At 38.9% G+C, this 27,295-nt stretch overlaps 1 protein-coding gene across 4 annotated transcripts in view; it reads left to right on the plus strand.

Moving 5' to 3' along the window:
* shq1 (SHQ1, H/ACA ribonucleoprotein assembly factor) overlaps positions 1-27,295 on the plus strand; it is a 130,850-nt gene that overhangs the window by 76,618 nt on the left and 26,937 nt on the right. For all 4 annotated transcript variants that reach the window (XM_062045859.1, XM_062045867.1, XM_062045851.1 and 1 more), the window contains 3 exons: positions 8,908-9,065; positions 10,689-10,742; positions 19,697-19,820. In XM_062045859.1, coding sequence (XP_061901843.1) covers positions 8,908-9,065; positions 10,689-10,742; positions 19,697-19,820 — 336 coding nt within the window. The remainder of the gene's footprint in view (positions 1-8,907; positions 9,066-10,688; positions 10,743-19,696; positions 19,821-27,295) is intronic.

Raw genomic sequence — 27,295 nt, forward strand, 5'->3', positions numbered from 1 at the left:
TGGACATCTCTGTGTGGAGTTTGCATGATCTTACCCTGCGTGTGTGTTTGTTTTTGTTCGAGTACTGCGGCTTCCTTCTACATTCCAAAAGTATGCATGTTAGGTTAATTGGAGACTCTCAATTGTCCATAGGTATGAATGTGAGTGTGATTGATTGTCTATATATGTGCCCTGCGATTTGCCCTGCTAACTTTTGTTAGCCTATCAATGAGCTTGTCTATTGTATGTTAGCATTAGGCTAGCGGCATTAGAGCCTCGAACCTTCCTCCTGTATAATTGTATTGCTTTTTCCCCCAGTTTATTCTGAACTGTATTATTAATTTAACGTGATTCCTACATGTATGTGCACTTAATTTGTATATTGATGCACTTTCCTTGATGTGCTTAGGTTTTCATGCATTGACTTCATTGTAGCAAATATCAGGAAACCACCTCAAGTTCTTTTTTTTCCACTGTTTACATATTTAGCAAACTAAATTCCAACATTCGGGGAGGGCAAAATATAGTGCAGCATGTGTTACATTTTACAACAAACAGCAACATTTGAAAAATAGAGCAAAACCGAAACTTGCCAGGTACAAAACTTTACCTTACTAGCCTATATAAATCAACCACTTATAAATAGAGCAAAACGATATAATATAAGAAAACATATGTTAATACAAATAATACAGGTTTGTTTTTAAATATATATATCACATTTGTTTAGCCTTTTTAAAGAAAATATATGCATCATCGCCGATTAAATTAATGATGATGTCATAAATATGATGACGTCATTTTGTCCACGCCCTGACTGCCACATGTATATTGGCAATCTGGGGGAAAACCCTGATTTACGTGTTTTGAAACCAGTTTAATGCATTAATAACACACAACGTGAATTGCTACAATCATGCTTTGATTGTCAAAGATGTTTGGTAATGTGAACGGTGATATTTCTACCTAAACCAATGTTGATACATTAATTGAGGATTATAGACGGGGATAACATTTCTGGCAAGCTGAAATAATGTTTATATTCTTTTATAACATGTTCTGGTTGATCATCCTCAATTACAGTTTTTAGAAGGTCGATCACCCTAGCAATATTACACTTTGTTACAAAATAGAGAAGGTTAAGACATTGTATACGATATGAATACGATTAACTTGTAAAATATCAGAAACAATTATTTAGGTAGAAATATCATGAGTTACATTCTCAAACATCTTTGACAATCAAGGCAAGATTGTAAAAATCCACATTTTGTGTTGTTAATGTGTTAAACTGGCATCTAAACGCAGAAGTGTAGCCCCACCTCTGATTGCAAGTGCTCCAGCAGCAGGGGATACGAATTCTGGGGGGATACCGTACAAAATCCGGGATGACACCAGCGCACCGCTGGTAATTTTTTTTATCAGTACAAAAGTGTTTATGTCCATTATGTTTTAAGCTGTTTAAAAATCATAATTTTTAGTAAACAAACATTTTCATAAAACAAATTGTCTTTTGCCATGTTGACAGAATTAAAAACTGGAAAATTATCTGTCCAAGGTACACTTATTAAGAAAAATGTCTATCTGAAATTCTATTACGGTTTAATATGGTCATAATGCAATTAATCACGATTAAATATTTTAATGGTATGCCAGGCCCAATTTTTTCTATGAACTGGAGCAGGGGTTCTCAAAGTGTGGTACACAGTTCATCTATTGGTATGCCAAATAATCACTTGCTTAAAGTACATTGTTTTATTTTCCTTTATTCAAACACTGTGTTACTGTTCAAAGTGTGTGTAATGTTACAGTGGCCAAAAATATTGAATATACCGTAAATTCCCATCTGTAAGCCGTTACTCACTTTGAACCCTGCGGCTTATAAGACCGAGTCGCTACTTTATTGATTTTTCTTCGCTGGCGGCCATAATTAAAAATATTTTATGAAAAGAAAACAAGCAAAAACACTGATTCTTCATTCATCGCTCGAAGCAACATTTTTGTAAGTTTTACAGTATAACTAAAACTGTTTATACTTACTAAACCGTCCTATGTGTGATGTCTGTAGGAGTGTTTTCATGTATATTTGTACGTGCTATCGTAATGTAATGGCGCTAGTGTCGTTAGCATTAGCTAATATGCTAAGACATTTACGAGTGTCTGTGTTAGTATTATTAATTTAAAACAGCATCCTTTTGTATTATTTCAGTTTCACAAATTCACCGTGGAGTTATTGAGTCTGTGTAGCTAATTGGAGAGCTAGCTTCTGCAGCTAGTGGGTCCATGATGATGACTTCTGTTTTGTTTGATCAGGCATTTTACTGCCGTGTTACAGGCACCGTTTGGAAAAATTTAAGCTATGTAAATTAACATTTACAAAACCTTACTCTGTACCGGTACATATCTCATTTCGCAACCTGTATATCTGCAGATTATAGTCCGGTGCTGCTAATATATGGAAATTAATGGGTGTGACTTATATACCGGTGCGCTCTATAGTCCGGAAAATAAGGTACTTGTTACATAAAACCTCTGCCTTGTTTTAAATGAATCCTTACACCTACTACGTGACTGTATTTTAATTTTGGTCATTACAGTTGTACTTAGACAGCAAAGTGTTTTCTGAGGTGAAACGTTGTGAAAAAAGAGAACTACTGAACTAGAGAAAATTACTGATGGTCTCCATCAATATATCTTGTCTTAAAAGTCCTGAAACAGGGTAAATATCTTGAAGGACCTGCCATAAGTTAATTCTCTCACTGTGTATCACATAGAAGCTCGGCACAGTCCAACACTCGAAGCAAATTAGCTTTTACACGTGACAAAGACACTACTAACTGATTCAGTAGTTCTCAACCATATTACAGCAAACGCCTTCTTTAAGCTCATCTCTTAACGGCGTTAATTGTTCCCCATGAGAGCATACTTTGAATGCTCAGTGAGTCTGTTTTACATTGTTTGTATAGTGTTATAAATGAACAAGTTACTGTCTACAAAGTAGTTCATTTAGTGAGAAAATACTGCAGTTTAGAATAGACTTTTGTTTACATAAGGTTATTATTATCTCTTGAATTTTGTATGGGCCCTTGGGTCATTTATGGTTTGTTTTTTCCCCAGGTAATCAGTGAATTTCTTGCACGTGGTGTCTGAAGGCTACCAGAAGGTGGCATTAGGTAGCAGATAACCGAGAGGGCATTCAAGTTCAGGCTTTGTTGGTTGATTCTCTTTCAGCCAAATTACATAGTACAAACTAGTGCTGCTCAGTTTTTTTGCACTACACTGAAAAACGTCTTTCTGATCTGGATTTCACAAGAAGGGGGTTGTTTCAACAGAGTGCTGGCATTGTTCTCAGGCAATAGATTAATGCCCAAAGGACATATCAGTCTTTTTGCAGTCTTCCTCTTGAGGAGGGTCAAAGCTCAGCTTGTCTGCTATAAAGCTACACTGCCCTGGGGCACTTTAGCAGCAGTGACTTGCCTTTTATGAGAGATTGAACTTGGACCTCACTCAATCACTAGTGCACTCTGTTGCCTTCTGGCATGTTTAAAGAAACACATCTCGGCAGTCTTACCGTGACAGTGCCAAAAAGGATTATAGATTTTCTGTATGCTGCTTTTATTCAAAAGTTAGAAGTGCTTTTATAATTGCTCCTCATCGTTCTAAAAATCAATCGCTCATCAGCTAAGACTGAGATATGAGCTTGCGATAGCAAGAGGATCCCGACTTTTCATTTCTTTAATTCAGCGTTTTACACTGGCGCGATCGCTTGTGAATGCCTCAGCCACAACTAAGAACGTATTTAATTTTGCCATCCAGCTAGTTTCACAGCCTGCTAATTCCAGCATGGTTTAAGCAGACGCCTTGCTCAAAATCACAGCTTGGATGTAGTGATGAGAGAGGATTTAGATTATCATAGGATGTTGCGATTCCAGATGTGTCAGATTCCCCCCCCCCCCCCCCCTACACACAACTCTGCATACACTTCTCCCCCAATTCTTCACAAAGTCAACACTGATGGACAGCTCCCAGTCAGTTATGTAAGCCCATTATCCGCAGTCTTGAGGTAAACTCAAATGACCATTATGGTCCCTCGTAGCCCTGTTAGCTCAAGGCTCATTCTGCATTCTAGACTGAGTCGCTCAATTTGGTAACCCAGGCGGAGATAAATGCCCTGGATTACACCTAATGACTTGATTGACAGTTTGAATAGCAAGAGGCTCAGCTGAGTTTAAGGAACATCAGTGTCGACTAACTGCTCTTTATCAGATTTCGGGGGCATATTTATGACTTTAGTGTTTGTCTCATGCAAAAAATTTGAATGTTATGTCAATTGGTTTCAACTGTTAGTAAAACAATGTGATACATATTAGATACCATGGTTATTGTACAGTAAAGTACCTTAAAGTGAATTTAGTGAATGAATTATGTATTTACCTTAGATGACGGTTTTGTGTGGCCACCCTAAAACATATTAACATGTATTGATTTGAGATTTAAGCAAAACACCAACAATAGCAAGGAAAAGGACACATTTGTATTAAGTGTATTAGCACATCGGAATTAATTGGAATGTCACGGATATAATTTATTTCACAAATTGAATTAAAAAAGGTAAACTTAGTTTCTTCCAAGTGTCATTATCGCTGATGGACTAGAGAAAAATGAACGGCTGGGAATGCTACACACACACACACACACACACACACACACACACACACACACACACGCACACACACACACGCACACACGCGCACACACACACACACACACACACATAGCAGGACGTCACAAGAAGTTAACTGCTGAATCTTCAATGGTAGCATAGTATTATGCTCTAGGCCTGTTTTGCTGCCAATGGAACTGGTGCTTTACAAAGAGTAAATGGGACAATGAAAAATGAGGATTACCTCCAAATTCTTCAGGACAACCTAAAATCATCAAAATTGGGTCTTGGGCGCAGTTGGGTGTTCCAACAGGACAATGACCCCAAACGCACGTCAAAAGTGGTAAAGGAATGGCTAAATCAGCCTAGAATTAAGGTTTTAGAATGGCCTTCCCAAAGTCCTGACTTAAACGTGTGGACAGGCTGAAGAAACAAGTCCATGTCAGAAAACCAACAAATTTAGCTGATCTGCACCAATTGTGTCAAGAGGAGTGGTCAAAAGTTCAACCAGAAGCTTGTGGATGGCTACCAAAAGTGCCTTATTGCAGTGAAACTTGCCAAGGGACATGTAACCAAATATTAACATTGCTGTATGTATACTTTTGACCCAGCAGATTTGGTCACATTTTCAGTAGACCCATAATAAATTCATAAAGGAACCACACTTCATGAATGTTTTTGTGACCAAAAAGTATGTGCTCCAATCACTCTATAACAAAAAAATAAGAGTTGTAGAAATTATTGGAAACTCAAGACAGCCATGACATTATGTTCTTTACAAGTGTATGTAAACTTTTGACCACGACTGTATATGTTTCGTTCAAGTTGACATTTTCGCAGAAGTCTCACGCTTTTATCGGTTCAGAAATCATTTAGTGAAAGCAATATACAAATCTGAAAACCAATCAAGAAAAAACATTGAATATTTCCTTGAATGCTACCGGGTACGCACAGTTTCAGCAACTCTTAATTTACAGAGTTGGGATCAATCTGCCAGCTCATTCGGCGTTATAGTCGTAACATTTTCTACAGCAGAGCGGGATCGATAATGGTCCGTGTACCATGATATTTATGCAACGCAAGTCCATCCAAGACACATACTATATTTGCACAATTTCAAGTTTGGCGGGCCGCTTTTCAAATCAATGGCACCATCAATAGATATATTTTGTGCAACATTGACAAAGTGCTGTAAGATTAGGGTACTTCTGCTCTAGGATAATTGCTATCTCTTCTTTCAATACATAAGGAGAGACTGTCTAGAGCAGAAAACAAATCCTTGGAGCTTTCAGCGTTTCACTAATGCTATGGCTGATATATGTTACCTGACACATGGATGCGGACACAAGTGCTAATGAAGTAGAAAGTGGGCCCTTTGTGCTGCTCAGTGTCAGGGCCAGCGAACTGACAGGCCCCAGCTGTCCACTGGACAGCCACAATTACACACTATCCTAGACTAAATGGACCTGACAGCTTGGCCTCTCACTACTCGCAAAAACTTGTGACAGCTAGATTTAGATGCCACTTTTAAATCACTGACCCTTTGGCCACATTTAAGCCACCTCTACACAATCCACTTTTATAATGGTCATTTGTGCCATTTTACACTTGACATGGCCTCATGTTATCATGAGCCATATTTTCCTTTCCAAGGTTACATTTTGCCCCCCATTTATTCAATTCGAGCAATATTTTCAAACCCTCTGCGGTATTTTGACAAGCCATATTTACCCGTTGCTATCAGGCCATCTGGACCTGTGGAGAACAGACTGCCTCTCCAACTGGATGAATTAGTTGGGAAATTAATTTCCCAATCAGATAAAGCCCCTTATATGCTGTGAATTAATGGCCATTTAGAACTGATGGGCTGCATTTCAGAGAAATGAACATGTATGGTGGTGGTTAAGAGGAAGTTGCTCTCAAAACTACGCAGTTGCCCAATATTTAATGAAGTATTTTTCACAAAAGGCATTGAAGTCACCAGGCTGTGTATGCTTGGATACATTCAAACACTATCCATCCATCCAATTTTCTACCACTTGTACCTCTCAGAGGTCACGGGGGGGCTGGAGACTATACCAGCTGCACTCGGGCGGAATGCAGAGTAGACCTTAGACAAGTCGCCACCTCATCGCAGGGCCAACACAGACCATATCTTATTCTTATCATAGCTTATCTTATTTTGTTTTGTAATAGCAGTAGTGTGATTTTGAAATGCATTGTCTATTAGGACAATACATTTGTTGCTTATTGATCCCATCAATGCAACCTAAAATACATTTTTTGGGAAGTTTTTGTTATACATGAACTCTGACTACACCCCTATTGCTCATACTCACAACCCTCTTTGTTTTGTGTCGAAATAAAAATGTCTAAGTTTGTGCTGAAGCTATCGATTATTTTAGTAATCTAGTAATATATCGATTATTTTGTTTGATGAATGGAGTAATCGGATTAAACACAATTGATAGCTTCAAAGCGTATTTTAAAGAAAATACTTGAAACTTTTTTTTTTCCAAATAAATCAACATTGAAATTGCACTTTTATATTTACCTTTAACATTTGGTGTGCGTTATTGCAAATAAATAAATAAATATTCTGCTGCCGCCGTATAGATTACAGCCCCGACACACCCCCACTCCATTTGCAGTGGCCATGCAGAAAATATGTCGGCGTATTTAAAATTCTGGGTACTCCCATGCGCCCGGATTTTATTTTGATTACTCATTAAAGGATTAATCGAAGCAACACAATATAAATCAAACCTTGTTTTTTTTTTTATCAGATTGATTTAATCAATTAATTGCTGCAGCCCTATTTTATTTGTAATAGTTGCTTGTGGCAGATTCCAATTCTATATATCTATACTTAAGAGTTCCAACGTCAGTGTCAAAACATGACACATTTCATAGCTGGGATTTGTGAAGTTTTAGTCCAAACGAAAATTTAGTTGTAAACACATTTGAATTTTCCTCATTTTAGCAAAGTGTTTTTTTTAGTATGGCTTAGTTGTTGTCGTTTCACAGCAACTGTTTGTTTTGGGCATGACATTCCAGTACAACTGGTCATTGGCCAGCCATAGAACTTATTTTGACCGTTATGTCAGAATATGTGAATGAATAAAATAAGATGAATCCATTGTTTTTATTATGTCATCTTTGTATATCGAGAGTTATAGACGTTTCTTAGTTGGCTCAAACCTCCATCTATTCTCTCTTGCTGTGAACACTTCCATACTACGGGTTGAAGGTGTGTTTGTTTCAGTTATTGCCTTCTTGGAATTAATAAGTTTTACTCATTAATTTATTTTCAATTGCTGCTGCAGAAATCCTACACTTGTTTTTTTTTGCCTTCTGCATGTCCTCAACAGCCGTATGCTCTTTTAACAATGGTACTTTTTTGCCAACATTAAATGTTCAAATGTATTCAGTGGGGTCGTGCTGTTTTGCAAATACAGTTGGTAGGTATTCAAAGTAGAGGAAATTTAGTTGTTATTGAAGTAGCTCTGTAACAAAACTGGTCATGTATAATTTATAAATTACAAAGAACAAAGTCAAGGGATTCATTAAACATGCAATGACTGCAGCATCTGTTCTTGTACATCAGTGTATGATATTAAACTTAATATCCAAGTAAATACATTTTCCAATTTTAAGCCTGTTTAACCATTCAGTAAATGTTGTATGACTTAAGGTAAAAAACAACAACAAAAAACGCTGAAACATTATTGGTCTTATTCTCAGCCCTTTGAGACACTTGTGATTTAGGGCTATATAAATAAACATTGATTGATTGATTGATTGATTCTCAACTGTGGGTGAGGTTTATGGCAAAACAATCGAATTGACTAAAACTATGTATTTTTAGGCCCAATGATTGTGGAATCCCATTAAATGATGCAATTTTAAAACATGTTCTAAATTGATCAGCTACAGCATGTTGTCAGTCATTGTCACATTGGCAAGAAGGCAGCGCAATAAAGCCTATCAATGAGCTTGTGGGCGGTCTAAAGAGACAAGCTTCAGTCTGAGCGGCGGTTTTCTGCCTGGCACAAGTGTTTGACTCGTCTTCATTCAATAGGGTTAAAATATTTTTGGACATTAACATGTGTATGGGACAAAAACTGTCTTTTTAAAAAGTGTGGGGTACATGCCTGCCCCCCCCTGAATTGTACCATGAATAGTGTAAAAAATGTTTTAGTTTATGTAACAATCAATTTGAATGTTTTTACCACTAATGCCTGTTCTGTAATGTTCTCATGCAGCCATATTGTTCAGTGACGATGAGAAAGAGCAGATGAGAAAATTCACCAACCGATTCTACCTGCTCAACAAGACTTCACGTTACCAAGTGTGGCTTAGCCTAGTGGACATCCTATTGGCTTACGCCTATGAAGTGCGCTCCACAGAGGGAGACTACAACGTAAGTGACAGTGTTTATGTGCGAAAAGGCAACTCCTCTTGAGAAGCACTTGGCTTTGGATGGCAAAGTGCTCTCTTTTTAAATCCTTTAGACCCCAATTCCATTATATTCATGGCTTTCAGAGATTACCAGCATATCCAGGAGCTCAGTCAAGGCCTCTTTATGTGTCACTCCTTTAATGCGAGTGCACTGAGGCAAGGTGACGAGGTGGATTCATTGCAGAAGACAATTCACAGGATACAGACAGACAAACATACATACTCTAGAGGGGCAAATGTTTGATCCCTGCTAATTTTGTAAGTTACCACCGTACACAGATATGAACAGTCCAAAATAGTTTTGGTGAGTTTATAGTAAGAGACAGGCGGAATATAAAGAAAATCCAGAAAATAAAGGTTACGAATTAAATTGTATTTGATCGATGGTAATAGTTATTTGATCTGCTATTAAACCGCAAACGTTCAGATTCCCTAAGACCGTTTATTAGTGTTGTTCCTTTAGGATAGTACTCCTACATGCAACTCATTGTGTGGATAAACGACACCTCATTTATAGACAAGACTGGAATGCCCTACAAGAATACCGGCAAGAAGCTTGGTGAGAAAGAACCCACTGTTGGCGCATTTATTTGGAAATAGAAAAATACAAGCTACCTGTACATCACATTCCTTCTGTAGCTCTATGTAAGATTTTACCCCGTGGGGTCAGGATGATTCTGTAAAGGTGAGGAACCAGACCAGAATTACAAGAGAGGCAGTGATTCGCGATCCCTCGGGCGGAGCGATATTCGCCTCATTAGTATCACATGTTGCTTTAATGGAGTGAGATCCTGCAGTGTCCGCACGGTCGCCCTGCTCAAGGAGACACGTCCATGGCAATGAACACTTGATTGACTCAGACAAGGCTTGGGAAAATATAGTGTCGCCACATGAGACCAAAATTGAGCTTTTTGGCCTTATAAAACCTAACCATGTGTGGAGTCAGAGAAATGATGAACACAACCCCAACAAAAAAACATCCCTACTGTCAAATAGGGAGGTGTGCACTTTCTGCTTCAGAGCCATTTATCTGGCTAAAATATATATACTACTCTTAGTGTGTGTACTATTAAAGTAAACAATTAATGTCATGTAAAACAAATTATTTGTTTTTCCGAACATTACCCTAATCATAAACATAACCCGTTTGTAATGTGAGCGTGGACAAAAAGGATATAAACTTGATATAAAGGTAAAGTTTTGCTGGCTGTCCTAAGTTTGTGATCAACAGTAAATTACAGTATGTTTATAGTTTGTATGCGGCGGAAGCACACTATAGTGGAACGGCAGCACGTCAAACGAACAGATAACAATTGAAAATTAAGTAATGTGCCAATTAAATTGACCTAATACTCCACATGAATCACTGTGATCAACGGTGCAAAGTACAAACATACATGCTCTGATAATAGGACTGAGCAAAGTTAATTTTGATTCAAATAAAATTGATTGGTACAACAGAAAAGGTTAAAGATAAGGAGTGTTGGCATTTATTTATTTTTGAAACAAAATTGTACTGGATTTTTTCTATATACTGTATTTTGCTATTTAACGGTCTATTTTTTGTTGTTTGTCATTGATACAGGTGGAGTCCCCGTGGGCTATCAGAAAACTCAGCGGCACGCTATGTTGGCTGGAGGTGAGTTCGACCTGAAAAAAAAGAACGTTAGAGAGCCAAGCCTTTACAGTAATCCTATTTCCTAACAATAAATGTGTGTGACACACTGCAGTGGATTGGAACCTTGTGATTTTATACATTTTGTCTTTGCTGTAATTTCGAGTAGAGCATCTGCCTCTGCTGTTATTAATAGGATAGGATAGACTTTTATTCATCCCACAATGGGGAAATTACGTTGTTGCAGAGCAGGTGTTTACATACAGGAGCAGACGTATATAATGAAAAACAAAACAAATGTAATAAATACTACATGTTGGGCACTGATATGTATAGATAAAATAGAACAAAAAACACTAACATCTGGATTGCACACCAAGAAAAAAGATCACAATAATCATTTAAGTGCGTTGTAAAGTCTTATGGCTGTGGGTAGAAAAGACCTGCAGTTGCACTACTTCTTGCACTGTGGATGTAACAGTCTAATGCTGAAGGAGCTCCTCGGGGCTTCCACAGTGCATGGGGTGAGAGGTATTGGACATTATAAATGTCAACTTGGTCAGCATTCTTCTGTCAGCCACCTCCTCAATGCTGTCTAGTGGGCAGCCTAGGACAGAGTCAGCTCTCTTCATTAGTTCATTAAGTTTGTTCCTGTCTCCGACCGTGCTCTTAAACATATAGTAGTCATTCATTTTCTATACCACTTGTCCCCATGAGACTCATTTTCAATGTGGTTTTGGTTTGGGTAGTTTGGCTAAGTGATGAGCATTCTTTCAATTCATACTTTATGCATTTTAAAAGATATTGCAATTTCTAGGTGAGAATAGAATTAATTTACCTGACATTTAGTGCTTCATTCACTCTACTCATGCGGTTTATTTTGTTTGCCTTGTCTTTATGTGTTGTTGATTGTTTCACCCTCTTATTGAAATCGTGAACTACTGCTATTGAAGTATCTACAGTGCATTCGGAAAGTATTCACAGCGCTTCATTTTCTTCCACATTTTGTTATGTTACAGCCTTATTTCAAAATGGAATAAATACATTTTAACCTCAGAATTTTACACACAATACCCCATAATTACAATGTGAAAATTTATTTTAACAAATCACATGTGCATAAGTATTCACAGCCTTTGCTCAATTCTTTGTTAATGCATCTTTGGCAGCAGTTACAGCCAAGGCTACAAGCTTGGCACACCTACTGTATCTTTGGGCAGTTTTACCCATTCCTCTTTGCAGCACCTCTCAAGCTCCATCAGGTTGGGTGGGAATCGTCGGTGCACAGCGATTTTTAGGTCTCTCTAGAGATGTTAAATCTGATTCAAGTCTAGGCTCTGGCTAGGTACACTCAAGGACATTTACATAGTTGTCCTGAAGCCATTCCTTTTATAACTTAGCTGTGTGCTTAGGGTCATTGTCCTGTTGAATGATGAACCGGCACCCCAGTCTTGAGTTCAAGAGCGCTTTCGACCAGGTTTTCATCCAGAAGGTCTCTGTACATTGCTGCATACATATTTCCCTCTATCCCTCTATGCCAGTGTTTTTCAACCTTTTTTGAGCCAAGGCACATTTTTTGCGTTGAAAAAATGCGGAGGCACACCACCAACAGAAATCATTCAAAAACTAAACTCAGTTGACAGTAAAAAGTTGTCGTCGCAATTGTTGGATATGACTTTAAACCATAACCACCATGCATCAATATAGCTCTAGTGTTTTAGTTCTTGTCTTGCGCTCCTATTTTGGTGGCTTTTTCTTTTTTTGGGGGGTATTTTCCTGTAGCAGTTTCATGTCTTCCTTTGAACGATATTTCACACATCTACTTTGTTTTAGCAATCAAGAATATTTCAGTTGTTTTTATCCTTCTTTGTGGGGACATTGTTGATTGTCATGTCATGTTCAGATGTACTTTGTGGACGCCGTCTTTGCGCCACAGTAAGTCTTTGCTGTCGTCCAGCATACTGTTTTTGTTTACTTTGTAGCCAGTTCAGTTTTAGTCTCGTTCTGCATAGCCTTCCCTAAGCTTCAGTGCCTTTTCTTAGGGGCACTCACTTTTTGGTTTAAGCATTAGACACCTTTTTACCTGCACACTGCCTTCCGCTGTTTCCGACATCTACAAACCAATTAGCTATCGGCTGCCGCCTCCTGATATGGAAGAGTATTACACGGTTACTCTGCCGAGCTCTAGACAGCACCGACACTCAACAACAACACATCATTTGCAGATTATAATTACTGGTTTGCAAAAAATATTTTTAACCCAAATAGAAGAAATTAGATGATCTCCCACGGCACACCAGACTGCATCTGGCACAGTGGTTGAAAAACACTGCTCTATGCCTCGAGACAATACTGTCTCCGAGGTCTACAGACAATTGCTTCGACTTCATGCTTGAATGGTGCTTTGCCATGCACTGTCAAGTGTGGGACCCGATATATAGACCAGTGTGTGGCTTTCCAATCAACTGAATTTACCACAAGTGGACTCTATTTACGCTGTAGGAACATCTCGAGGATGATCAGTTGAAACAGGATGCAACAGAGCTCCCTTCTGAGCTTAATGGTAAAGGCTGTAAATACTTATGTTCATGTGATTTCTCTGTGTTTTTTGTAATAAATTTGCACAACTGTCTAAAAATACTTTTTCCACATTGTCTTTATGTTGTATTGTGTGTATAATTTTGAGGACAAAAAATGAAGTTATTCCATTTTGGAATAAGGCTGTAACATAACAAAATGTGGAAAAAGCAAAGTGATGTGAGTACTTTCCAGAGGCACCGTATGCTCCTCTCTTCACGGGTCGTCAGTGTTAACAAGCTCATTACACATTTTGGATCATTAAGAAGGAAACCAAACAAGTTGTACCTCCTAATGCCTGACAATATGCTAATTCTAGACAGTCATAATAATACAAGTCATAGCAAATTGAATTACAAAAATAACATTGTATTTACTTAACCTGTTTCTTTAGTACATATCCTTACAGACAAGGACACAATCTCTCTTATTGTCTTGAGACAGTCCACTTTCTACATTGAAATGCTGAAGCAGCAGGAAATGGTTTATTTCAGCTGCCCTTCTGGAGCAGATAACAGTCAAGTGGTTGATATTTCACATTGATTTGGCAGGAAAATTGTAGTTTCACTGTGTGAGTCCGCCACTTAACCCTGCTATTAAGCTTTGCCAGCATTTTATATTCATGTCTTAGACACCGCTGAGGGTTGTTTATTTCTCCAAAGGATTATAGACACTACTGAATAATCACCATTGGTAATAACATGCTGTGGATCCCATATTAAGGAACCAGTGAAACTTGGGGCCCAACCTTACAGAATATTGGTATAGTAACAATTGAAAATATTGACTTTTTTTGTTTGTTTTTCCTTTACCCAAACACATAACTTGTCAAATACATTCACAGTAGCCTGGAAAACATACCACAATGTTTGAAATAAGATATGTATTTACACTTGGTTAATACGTATTTGATCTGCTGATTATAGAGGTCCGCCCCGTTTCAAAGAGTTGCAGCGGTGTGATGCTTCGTTATGGCCGGTACCAGCATTGCACACATTTTGTGAAGCATTTTGTCCATTCATCTTTAGAGATACTATGTAGGCTGTTGCTTTGCAAGTCAAAGTCACAGTTGTCTCCCCAGATTATTATTGGGGTTAAGGTCCAGAAATTCGCTTGGTCAGTCCGGGACCTTAATGTGGCTTTTTCTGAATTGCACTTTTGTTACTTGTGCTGTATTGTTCAGTCGTCTTTCTGGAAGCACAATTCACAGCCTATCTACAGTTTTCAGGTGAGGAGCAAGTTGTCATCCAATATTCTACAGTACAAGTCTTCCTGTACCCTTAGCAGAGAAACATCCAAAAAAGCAGATTGTATTTACTACCATGTTTGACCGTAGGGATAGTTTTGATGGATAGTTGAGTTAGTGCCGAAGAGCAAAATTTTGTTTGTTTTATATATTTTTTAACTGTTTATATCACATTCTCCCAAGTCTTCTCTGATACATTCAGATGATCATTGGAAAACCAAAAGACCTGCTATAGATGTGCTTTCTTGAGCAGGTGGACCTAGCAAGCAATGTAGGATCTCAGTGCATTATAGCTAGTTGTGTTAATCTTACTCACTAAACTAACTTGTAGCCCAAACCATCCTTGTGCAGCTCTACAATCTTGTCCTTCTGTGCTTTTGACAGCTTTTTGGTCTAACCGTTGTGGTGAAGAGGTTTAAATGCAAAACACTGTTTCTATCACAGATGTATAGGCCTGGGCCGATAACAAATTTTGCTTGACGATATATTGACCGAAAATTATTGCAGATAAACTATATTATTGCCATTATTTTTATGAGACCAAATTAACCATTAATGTAATTATAATGCATAATATGTAATGCATGTATATCCTTTCAAATCCAATAAACTTGTATTTATCGTATATTTTTACATTTTAATTGGAATGAAAACTTTTAAATCTTCAAGTTGTAACAACAAAATATACTTTGTTAGCAAAATTTTGCACTTAAATAACAATCACAATGAAAAGCAGTAAAATATGTTAAAGAGGAGGTAGGGGGGCCTCAAATATATCTAACCAAAACAATAAATAAAATGGCAAAAAAAAAGTATTGACAAACAAAGTTACACTTCAATATTGAACATGTAGGCAGAGGTAAAGTTGTACATTACTTAAATTACAATCAAGTTAGGACCTTTTCAAACAAAAGTGCAGAGTAATAATAAAAAAAACGATAGTATAAGCAGATGTATTATTGGCCATATGCAAAAAAAAATTAAGTCTGGCAGATTCGGAGTGAAGAACACCAACGTGACATGACAACATGACACATGTCTGTCAAACGTTTGCAGCGCTTTTAGAAATGCTAGTTTTATAACAATATTAAATGGCACCGAGTCTTTGGCAAAGTATTTAACCACACTCTCTATCAGCGCACAGTATTTTGCACTGTTTTGTTTACACTGACCTGGTTTGTTCACCAAACGCGACGTTAGTGTGGTCTGTCGGGTGTTGTGTTTCAAGTGGGCGTGCAGGTTTGTTGTAGTCGGCAAACTGGCTCCTCTGTGTTAATAGGCTCATCTTGCTCCAAAGGTTTAAATTAAAATATTCCCACAATGTGATCATTTTGTCCATGTTAGATACTACATGCTAACTAGTTGCAGTGTGTGTGATGCCAACGAGCCAGCGGCTCCGCCTCGCCGCACAGAGTCAAAGATACTTAATGAGGACAAGAGAATGTATCCCTTTCTTTTCTTTTCGCTATGGCACAAACATGCGTAGCTGCTAAAAGCGACAAAAAGAGTAAATGCTCTTGAAGCATGCACATGGCCATTTATCGACTCTGGAAAACTTACCGACTTAATTTTCATTTATCTGCGTTTAATTGACTTATCGAATATCGGCCTCGACCTACAAATGTTCTTTACTCTAAGTACAGTACTTGCTCAGGTTAGGTGTACTTTTTCAAAGGGACATGGCTACATGACAGGACCACATAACCGGTCTGTGTGCGCCACGCACACAGACCGGTTATGGCGCTATACCGGGGGCGGTATAGCTCGGTTGGTAGAGCGACCGTACCAGCAACTTGAGGGTAGCAGGTTCGATCCCCGCTTCTGCCATCCTAGTCACTGCCGTTGTGCCCTTGGGCAAGAGACTTTACCCACCTGCTCCTAGTGCCACCCACACTGGTTTAAATGTAACTTAGATATTGGGTTTCACTATGTCAGGGGTCAGCGAGCCGCATGCGGCTCTTTGACCACTCTGATACGGCTCAGCTGCATACTTGCTGACCCTCCCGATTTTCCCAGCATACTTGCCGACCCTCCCGATTTTCCCAGGAGACTCCTGGATCTCAGTGCCTCCCCTAGATATCTCCCGGGGCTAATATTGTCCTGATTTTACCCTAACTATTAGATTGAGGGCGTGCCCTAATTGCACTGCATTTATTATCCTCTATAGCCTGTTCAAACAGTGTGCCAGCCCGGCCACATGTTATATGAAGCTTTTACTTGAACATGTAAGAGACAGCAAGGCATACTTGGTCAACAGCCACACAGCTTACACTGACGGTGGCCGTATAGAACAACTTTAACACTGTTACGTTACAAATATGCGCCACACTGTGAACCCACACCAAAAAAGAATGACAAACACATTTCTGGAGAACCTCCGCACCGTAACACAACATAAACACAACACAACAAATACCCAGAATCCCATGCAGCCCTAACTACCACCAAACCCCCCCGCACATCAACCCCCCCCGCCCTAACCCCCCCCCGTCCGTCCACTAAATGGTAACACCCGAATACGTTTTTCAACTTGTTTAAGTCAGGGTCCACGTTAATCAATTCATGCTATAAATATATATAGCGTATATATATATATATCAGCATAATACAGTCATCACACAAGTTAATCATCAGAGTATATACATTGAATTATTTACATTATTTACAATCCGGGGGGTGGGATGTGGAGGGGCTTGGGGCAGGGGGGTTAGGTTGGGTTGCTATCAGCACTTCAGTCATCAACAATTATATCATCTGAGAAATGGACATTGAAACAGTGTAGGTCTGACTTCGTAGGATATGTACAGCGAGCAGTGAACATAGTGAGCTCAGAAAGCATAAGAACAAGTATATACATTTGATTATTTACAATCCGAGGAGGTGGGATGTGGTGGGGGCAGGGTGTTAATCTAGGGTTGTAGTTGCCTGGAGGTGTTAGTGCAGAGCTCATCTCAGCTGACTGTGGGCGGAAGGTTAGTTGCAAGTCAATCACAGGACACAAATAGACAAAAAACAGCCATTCACACTCGTATTCACACCTATGGACAATTAGGAGGCTCCCAATAACCTAACATGCATGTTTTGGGGATTTGGGAGAAAGCCATAGTACCCAAAACCCACGCACACACAAAGGAAAACTCCACACGGAGAACCCCAAATAACAATTTGAACCCTTGATATCCAGATTGTGAGGCCAACCTGTTGATCACTGTGCACCCTAGGGAGAGATCAAATATGTATTTTACTTTATCGCATACAAATCGATGTATACCCTTTTTATATAATGTTTCTAGATCATTTCTAGATTTCTGTTGCATGTGTGTGCTATGTTAAAATACACTTACCATAAAACATACTTGCCAACCTTGAGACCTCCAATATCGGGAGGTGGGGGGGGGGGGGGGTGCCTTGGTCGGGGGTGGGGGCGTGGTTGGGGTTAGGGGCGTGGTTAAGAGGAGAGTATATTTACAGCTAGAATTCACCAACTCAAGTATTTCATATATATATATATATATATATATATATATATATAAATACTTGACTTTCAGTGAATTTTAGCTATATATATGTATATATATATATATATATATATATATATATATATATATATATATATATATATATATATATATATATATATTTATTTTATTACATATATAAATAAAAGAAATACTTGAATTTTAGTGTTCATTTATTTACACATATACACACACACACACACACAACACTCATCTACTCATTGTTGTACTTGAAAGTACAATGCTTTGTTAAGGGTTGAATTGTCCATCCTCTTTCTATTCTCTGTCACTATTTTTCTAACCATGCTGAACACCCTTTCTGATGATGCATTGCTGTGTGGCACGCACAAAAGTGCTTTCATCAAATGCACGAGAGTGTGGAATCTTCCATCTCTCCCTAGCATGGCCCAAAACCGGTCAATCCTTGCTTCCTGGAGAAGATCTTCCCTGGCAAGCAATTGGTACTCCAGTACTTGTACACGGAGGCTGGTCAGGTCCAATCGCAGCTGCGGCAGACTTTTTTTTTTGGGGCGTGGCCTCCAGCTCCGGCTGAATACCGGGAGTTTGTCGGGAGAAAATCTCTGTCGGGAGGTTGTCGGGAGAGGCGCTGAATATCGGGATTATCCCGCTAAAAACGGGAGGGTTGGCAAGTATGCCATAAAATCATACATAAAAGATGTAAAACTTAGAAAATGAGCGGGGTATCAAATGCATCTTCTCGCCACTGTGTTGAGGATTGCCAGTATGTGAATGGCAGTCAGAAATCTGCTTACGTCCGACATGTTTGACATTCGAATGACTATATCAACATCACTCGAAAATCCGCAGACTCTGGGGGGTTTTTTTTTTTCATTGACTACAGAAAGAAGCAGTAGCTGTCCTGCTGTCTTGACAACACAGTAAAAGAGCCTCCAGCTGTTTGAATCCCCATCTGTCAGTCACATTTTCTAAATATCTGCCTGCCTTCCTGAGTGCCTCAAAGCCCATATTAAGCTCCACTTACTCACCCCACTCTGTGACCTGTCTTATGCACGTGTGTTCTTTTCTGCTCTGCACAACCATACCTTGCACTTCTACCTTGCCTTTTTTTCTCTCACATTCCCTCCTCTGTGGTGTGTGATACAGTACTTGTCCACAGTCGACTGTGCTGGTGTGACTGAATTCCCTGCCTGCAGCATCCAGCTTTATTTACACTGCTGCTAATCAAACCAGAGGGAGAGCATGATCTCTAATTATACCCACTTGCGAGCTCACTGTGTACCCTTACAAGACTCAGTGAAAAAGAAGGATAGAAGGGATAAAATAATCCCCTGGCTCTGCAACTGTTACTGGAGAAATATACGTATGGAGATGCAGTGTTGAAAGTCAAACAGCAATTAACAGTCCAGTGTTGGGTGCAGTGGGCGTTGGAGGCATCTATTTTGTAAGCTCTATAAATGGAAGGGTTGTTAAAAGTAATTGGCACACAACCGACTGGAATGAACACCAATAGGATAGGAGCCATGGTAAAGAAAAGAAAATAGAAAAAAAGCCTCCTGCAGCTGTTGTCTGTCTAAATCAGTGTTTACTGCTCTTTGCATGTCAATGTGTTTTGTTCAGGATATCCTTTGTGAGGCTGTCTCTCCTCTTTTCCTCAGACGTACAGCTCCTTACAAGAAGTCCTGGTGTCATTTGGAAGAAGGGTTTTATGCTATCCACTCTACCGGCACTTCGACATGGTGGCGGCTGCCATTTATGACATAGCTGGAATACTACAGTCAGGTGAGTTTTACTTCTCTGCAGTGGAGCCCCCCATCCACCAAATGTCCAGGAAGTTCCTAGAGCTAGGAGGTTATAATGGCCCATTGTGTTTTCAGTCCCAGGAACGTTTATTAGCAATTATAGTAAAGATGTAGAATTACACGTTGACTGCAAAATGTAAGCATAGACACTCTTTGAGTTACATATTTATTGTGAAAAAAATATGTGCTAAGAAAAAAGCCATTGGTGAGTTGGTTGGACTTGTATCTTTTGGCACAGATAAACACAATAGCATTTTGGCGTCAGTTCCTATGGTCCAAATGCATACAGTTCCGAAACAAAGTTCCTGTTGTGGAAAAGGGGGTTAACTTCATCTTGTTGTGCTTATTTCCCATTCCCGAGAAAACTATCCCTTACTGATTATAGTTTATTAGTGCCTGCTTTGTGGTTTCCTTTGTAAAGTGTTTTGGAAAAAAAAAAGTTTATTCCAAAGGCGCTTAACAGCCTTTTTTTCACCATGTAGTAGAGTTCAGTTGGTCAGGCAGTTAATTAAATAAAAAAGAAGCGACACAAAAAATAAACGGAATCCTTGAATATCTTGCATTTAAATAATAATAACCCTTCAGTACAGCAGTACCCTGAGGCCCTTTTCCACCAAAAGTTCAGTAAGTTTTAGTTCCTGAAACCTCTAGTTCCTGGAATGACCAGTTTTACTGTAATTACCACCTTTAAAATGTTCATCTTCGTCAGGACAGTAAAAGTATGTGTTTTTCAAAGCGGAAAGATTCCCAGCTTATATGGTAGTTATGATTTTACATTATATTGGACAATATAATTGGTACTCAAGGCACCATTCTGACTGACTGTTACGCAGAATTGCATTATGGGTAATGATGTCATTTTGACCTGTTGCTTTAAGAGTACACAGTGTCAACGTTGTGGCTTGTTCAGCCCTTTGAGACACTTGTGATTTAGGGCTATATAAGTAAAGATTGATTGATTGAATGATTGAATGTTCTTTATAAGTCAATGAATAATATCCTTTATTGCTCAATTTTATTATATAGGTAATATTCAACTGTCTCAAAACTTGTAATTTAATGTTTGTTTATTATGCTTGTGTAACGTACTTCATGTGAAACTTCACATGGGAGTAAACTTGTAACAGCAAAAATCCAGCAACATGTGAAGTGATGTCATGTTAGTTGACTCACGGATTCAAACACAAACTATTAGCATTTCGACCAGGACATCTTTATCTCCCTTATCATTGGTTTCAACTTTTTTTCTCTCTAAACATTAGCTTGTTTGCAAGAAAATATTTCATACAATCAGGTAACATATTTTATTGTAAAAAAAATATGTTAATTATCCCTCAAATTAGCTGAAAACGTTGTACTGTTGCAGAAAATAACTCTCGGTGATTAGATGTAATTTTCAACGGCTAAATCACTCCCTTTAACAAACAAAGTTGAACAATACCTTGACAGGTTAGCTGTTTGGCCAAGCGGATAACACCCGTCCCTTTCACTTGAGTAACTTAGGTTTGAAGCCCAGAAGGGACTTGAAGAACACGTCTTTTTTTTTTTTTGGGCAATTTCACATCTTTGAGTCAAATAGTTTCATACAAACTATTACAACATATATTTATAATTTCTTTTAAGATTTAAATTTAAACCGGTTCTTCCATTCATTCTACATTCCACCAGCATTTCAGTTTAACTTCAGCTCTTCAATTTTCAAACCATTCCTATCGTTTATTCAAACTTTTTTCCTAAATTAATTCTGCAGCCATTCAACTTTTAAATTCAGCTTCAGCAATCATTGGAGCATTAACATTCCTATCGAAATTGCATAATTTCTAGTTTCAATTGTTGTTGCTTATTGTGCAATGCACTTTGACAATTTTTCAAGTGTCATTCTCGAGACTTTTAATTACTTTTTTTAAATTAAAGACTACTAACAACAAATCTAGTCTTTTTCCATTATTATAAAATGTAGTCGTGTTTAGAGAGTCTTAACTTCTGTCCCTCGATGTCCCTGAGGAAAGAGGCGAGCTATAGCAAGCATTACATATTTGCTTCTTGCTGCTCTAGTTGGACTTTCACTTCTTAAAAGCCGCCATTATCCTCTCTTAATATTTGCACATTTTGTAGATGGCTGTCCACGGGTATATCTAGTTACGTCCACATCACAGACATGCTGACAACGCTCCAGACAGTGGCATGCGTCTTATATTTACATCCATCGGTGGTCGAGTTTTGGGTACGTCCCTTGTCAATATTGCGCAAATAATAGGCTAAATTAACAATCATTCTGTTGAGCAGAACTGGTCAGTGTCGGTCGTAACCAGGCCAAACTAACTTAACAAAAAACTACCTTCAAGCAGAACTGGTCACTTTCCGTCATAACCGAGCCTAAACAAACTTTCCTCTCAACAGCAGCTGTGCTCGCTCGCTCGCTTGCATCAACACGCACGCACTCCACTCAGCCACTGACACGTTCATGGCCACAAAAATATTTGGACAATGCCAAACCACACAAACTGTAAATGCCAGGTTGTTACACTATAATGCGGTTCACACACAGCATTTGCGCTGACACATGGAAAATTAAGGGGAACATTAGTTATAAGTCATTGTGATACTTTAAACAATTAAGGCTTTGGGGATGGGTTGATTTGCAACACTAAATTGGCCCTAGTGTGTGAATGTGAGTGTGAATGTTGTCTGTCTATCTGTGTTGGCCCTGCGATGAGGTGGCGACTTGTCCAGGGTGTACCCCGCATTCCGCCCGAATGCAGCTGAGATAGGCTCCAGCACCCCCCGCGACCCCAAAAGGGACAAGCGGTAGAAAATGGATGGATGGATGGAGGCTTATTCTTGACTGTTGCTGTCAAGAACTCCTATTACTAAGATAATATAGAAGCAGCGTTAGTGTCTCCCACTGTATACCTTCCATTTCTTCTTGGCATGGGGCTATTTTTACAAGACAACGGGTTGTTTTTCTATTCATTTGCTGTGGCAAAAAGTCATTCAGTTCAGAGCAAATATTTTGCAAAGCAAGAAAATTGTGGCGAAAATGTACTGTGTAAATGAATTGCACTATGCAACATATCCACAAAGCTCATCAGGACACTGGTCTGCTTCTATTTTTTCTGGAGACGGGAAGGACTAGAAATGTGCATAAGCAATAATGGACTGTTAGCTTTGAATATATATATCAAAGCTCACCTTAATCTTTAAATCAAAAGCTCCCATTGTCTGATGAAACAACATACACTGGCTAAGATTATGCAGTCTCCAATGATGGTAATACGGGTAAATGACAGCAAATTAAAGGCCTTTTAAGCCCCCGATTAACATTTCTGTGCCTCATTAGGTAGGAATGGAGGTTGGCCAAGAGAGGCAGGGGAACAGCAGCTGGTCTCACTTTCCCCCTAACTTTTACTCTTAACCTTGTAAGCATTCTCACTACCATGACAAGGCTTGTTTAAACCCTGTCGGTAGATTGCAGTACTGCCTGAAACTTTGTCCTACATAACTCTAAAACGAGAAAGAGCCATCAATCTGTCAATCCTTTCCGTGTCCGGGCCAGGTAAGGTTCCCCGTGTTGAGTCAAATTAAGCCGCAGGCTCCACTCCTGCACTGGGATAGGCTCCAGTAGATTTATGCTGCTTTAACATCTGCTGACTGAAGCCTTGCTTTTGAAGAATCCTCCATCAAGTCTTTTATCGGGCGCCAAACAATCATCCATGCCACACCCACTTCAAGTCCACTACTTTACTACTACCTGGCCCGGACATGCAAATAAACACATACATAGCTTTATTAATATATATTTTTTTACATTTGCAATATTTTATGTATTTGAAATTGTATATGCTTAAATTATATTGTGTGCTTCTCTGTATATGGTCCAAAAGAAAACTGATCAGTATTAAAGTTTAAATATCCTAAAATACCGTAAATTCCGGACTATAGGCGGCTACTTTATTCCTAATTGCCATAATTGTTTGTGTTTAATATTGGTACAAGCAATAGAAAATCGATGGATTGTTCATTAAACCCAAGCCGAGGACTGAAATGGTGTGTTATTATTTGTGCTATTTTGTACGAGTTCGCTCACTGCAGGCGCTGCTAGTTGAAAATATATTTCCTGTTTTAATGCCTTAAACCGGAAGTAAAACTGTCAATAGCATTTCTGCTCGAACGGAGTCTTCATTCATCCCTCCAAGCAACATTTGTAAGTTTCATAATTTAACTAAAACGATTCATACTTACTAAACCGTCCCAATGGTTGATGTCTGTAGGAGTGTTTTCATTCAAATATGTATGCGCTATCGCAGTGTAATGAAGCTAGCGTCCTTAGCATGAGCTAACATACTAACATGTCTACGAGTGTCTGTGTTAATAATATTAACTTACAATGGCATTCATTTTGTATTGTTTCACCAAAATGTTTGAGTCTGTTTTGCTGATTTGAGAGCTAGCTTCTGCAGCTAGTGGGTCCATGACAATGACTTCTGTTTTGTTTGATCAGCCTTTATACTGCCATGTTACAGGCACCGTTTGGAAACAGTTAAAGTATGAAAATAAACCTTTATAAATAATTTCTGTGTAAATAACTAATTTCAAAACGTATTTAATTTTGCCTAAAATTTAGTAGGTGCAGCTAAAATCCCGGTGCGCTCTTTAGTCCGGAAAATACAGTGTTTAAAGCAGAGCATTGATAATGTTTTCCCAAGTTTAATTATTTTTTTAAAAAAAAACCATCTTTACATTTTGAAAACAAGTGTAATTGAGCATTTCATCTGGAAGCTGGTGCATGATGATTGTTTTGCATGCCTGCTTTAGAGCTACTGGCACAGCCTGACAGGATGCGGTAATATACTCATCATTGTGACGAAAGAGCTGACAAGCGCTTTAAAAGTCTTAATGAAAGTGTTTGTGTGACATGGACACAAGCCTTGAGTGCACAGTGGGTTGTGACGTTGTCATTTCACCAAAGTAGTGCATTTCTTTCTCAAGCTGTTTTGGGATTTATGTACTCTGGAAGGCCAAAAATAATTTTTTTAAGAGCTGTAATATGAATTTTTCCTTTTTTAAACTACCACTGCTTGTTACATAATTGTCTATGTCAAAACTGCACTAGACCATATCTAATACATCTGGGTATGCCAGTTCATTAATCACCTGGAAAGGAATGTATACACTTTAGCTTCACTCATAACGATGTTCCCCCTTTATGAAATTGTCTTATTGTATAATCTTAACCCGCTGCTATACAGGCATCCATCCATCCATTTTCTACCGCTTGTCCCTTTCCGGGTCGCGGGGGGTGCTGGAGCCTATCTCAGCTGCACATGGGCGGAAGGCGGGGTGCACCCTGGACAAGTCGCCACCTCATCACAGGGCCAACACAGATAGACAACATTCACACACTAGGGTCAATTTAGTGTTACCAATCAACCTATCCCCAGGTACATGTCTTTGGAGGTGGGAGGAAGCCGTAGTACCCGGAGGGAACCCATACAGTCACAGGTAGAACATACCGAGCCCGGGATTGAACTCAGGACTACTCAGGGCCTTCGTATTGTCAGGCACATGCACTAACCCCTGTTCCACCGTGCTGCCCCTATACAGGCATGATAAATAAATAACACATACCATGGTGTAACTTTCCTACTCCTTAACTGCTGCATGCAAAGTATAGTTTGCAAAACATGCTATTGTGTTGCCTATGATAAATAGACCACATGGTGGCGCCATTATGAAACCCAAAAGTTTGCCCCCACAAGATTGATTTTAAAAGTCAAGAATCTATTTTTGATATATACTCTACCTTTATAGCCGACCGACTGGTTGAAGATGGCTTACAAACATGGCTGCCATCAAACAAAACACTGTTTGCCGGACAAGCTACAAATTTCTCATTAACCATTTGTCTAAACCAGGGTGCCTAAATATTGTGAGATACTGTATCTGAAGTACATGTGTGGAAAGATGTCTTTTCAAGGGGTCATATTATTATTATTTTGTTATACATTTTAAATACTTTATTGTGGCTTAAATAACATGTACATTAATGGTTCTTTGGTCAAAATGTTGCATAGATTATGTTTTACAGACCATCTTTAAGCCAGTTTCTGACCATCTCTCCAGTATGCGCCGTTTTGTGGGTGGTCTTATTTACGTGCCTCCACTTCGACTGCGTCTTTTCCCCACCAGCCATGTTGGTAGTTTTTCCCGCTTCCATATGGGGTCTACTGTTCGAACCATACGCTACTTTATATTACAAATGGCAACAGCGGAGGATGCATGTGCATGTACGAGCCAGTCTGCCCCACAAGAAGAGGATAGATATAAAGAAGGAGCTCATCGACTACAGCGTCAGACTGCAATGGTGGACTTGTGCAAAGTTCGTCGGGTAAATCTTTACCATATATGGAGATATCTGCTGACGTCACATGTTAGAAAACTGTCACAAGTTGTGCAAATTCCAAACGGCTCATTTGGAGGAAGTATGAAGGAAGGCAAGATTGTTTTATAAATATCTCCACCATGACTCCACGGTTTGATTTTAAATTTCCGTGACTTATGCAGATCCCAAATACACAATACCTGAGATCACAATACCAGCAGTTAAGAACAGTTGATTTTGCAAAATAGATCCCCTTTAAAGCATTCTGAGTTCAGGGGAAAACATCATCTGTAAACAATTAAAAATGGGATGTCCTATTATTTTACATAATTGCAATAAAACTAACAACTTTCCCAGTGAATAAGAACAACTTTGGAATGCTAGTGGTTTTTTGCACAATTCCAGTGAGGGCAAAGTTCCCTGCATATGATCCCTTGGTTAAATGAGAACCAAATGTTTGTTTAAGGTTTTCCTCGCTGTGAGTGCACTATTTATTTTCTTTGGCTGAGAATGGCTTGGACAATACCACCCCGGGAAGGGCATTTTTTGCTTTTCCTTAGCAGATTGTTGGTTGTATCAGGAAGCTGTTTGTATGCATGATAGAAAAGCATTTTGACAACTTTGTTTTAGAAACTAAAATAGAAACTGAGTATTCCCTGCATGTGACATTGTATGACTGTTGAAAGGGTAAACTATTCATTATAGGTCCAAAACAAGTAGAGGCATTGAACCTGAACTATGGATTCACGAAGGTCAATTAGAGTCCCAGCCCTATTTCATATAGATAAAAAAGCAATGACAGAAAACAGCAAGAAAGTGTCCATCATAAACATTATAAAGAAACCGAGGGACTTCTCATGGGTCCATGGAGGTCCTATAATAAATGCTATCACAACTTTTTTACACCTGCACTCAGCGGCTAGTTCAGGTTCAGTTTATGATCATGCAACGTAAACGTCTGACTGTTATTTGTAACTTAGAGTCTTGTACAATGACTGCTGATGTGGTGTAATACACTATGAAAAAATGACAACAGTTGTAACTCCGGAGGTACTTTTGTTTACAAATCTCCC

The sequence above is a fragment of the Entelurus aequoreus genome, linkage group LG01 (assembly GCF_033978785.1).
Source record: "Entelurus aequoreus isolate RoL-2023_Sb linkage group LG01, RoL_Eaeq_v1.1, whole genome shotgun sequence".
NCBI lineage: Eukaryota > Metazoa > Chordata > Actinopteri > Syngnathiformes > Syngnathidae > Entelurus > Entelurus aequoreus.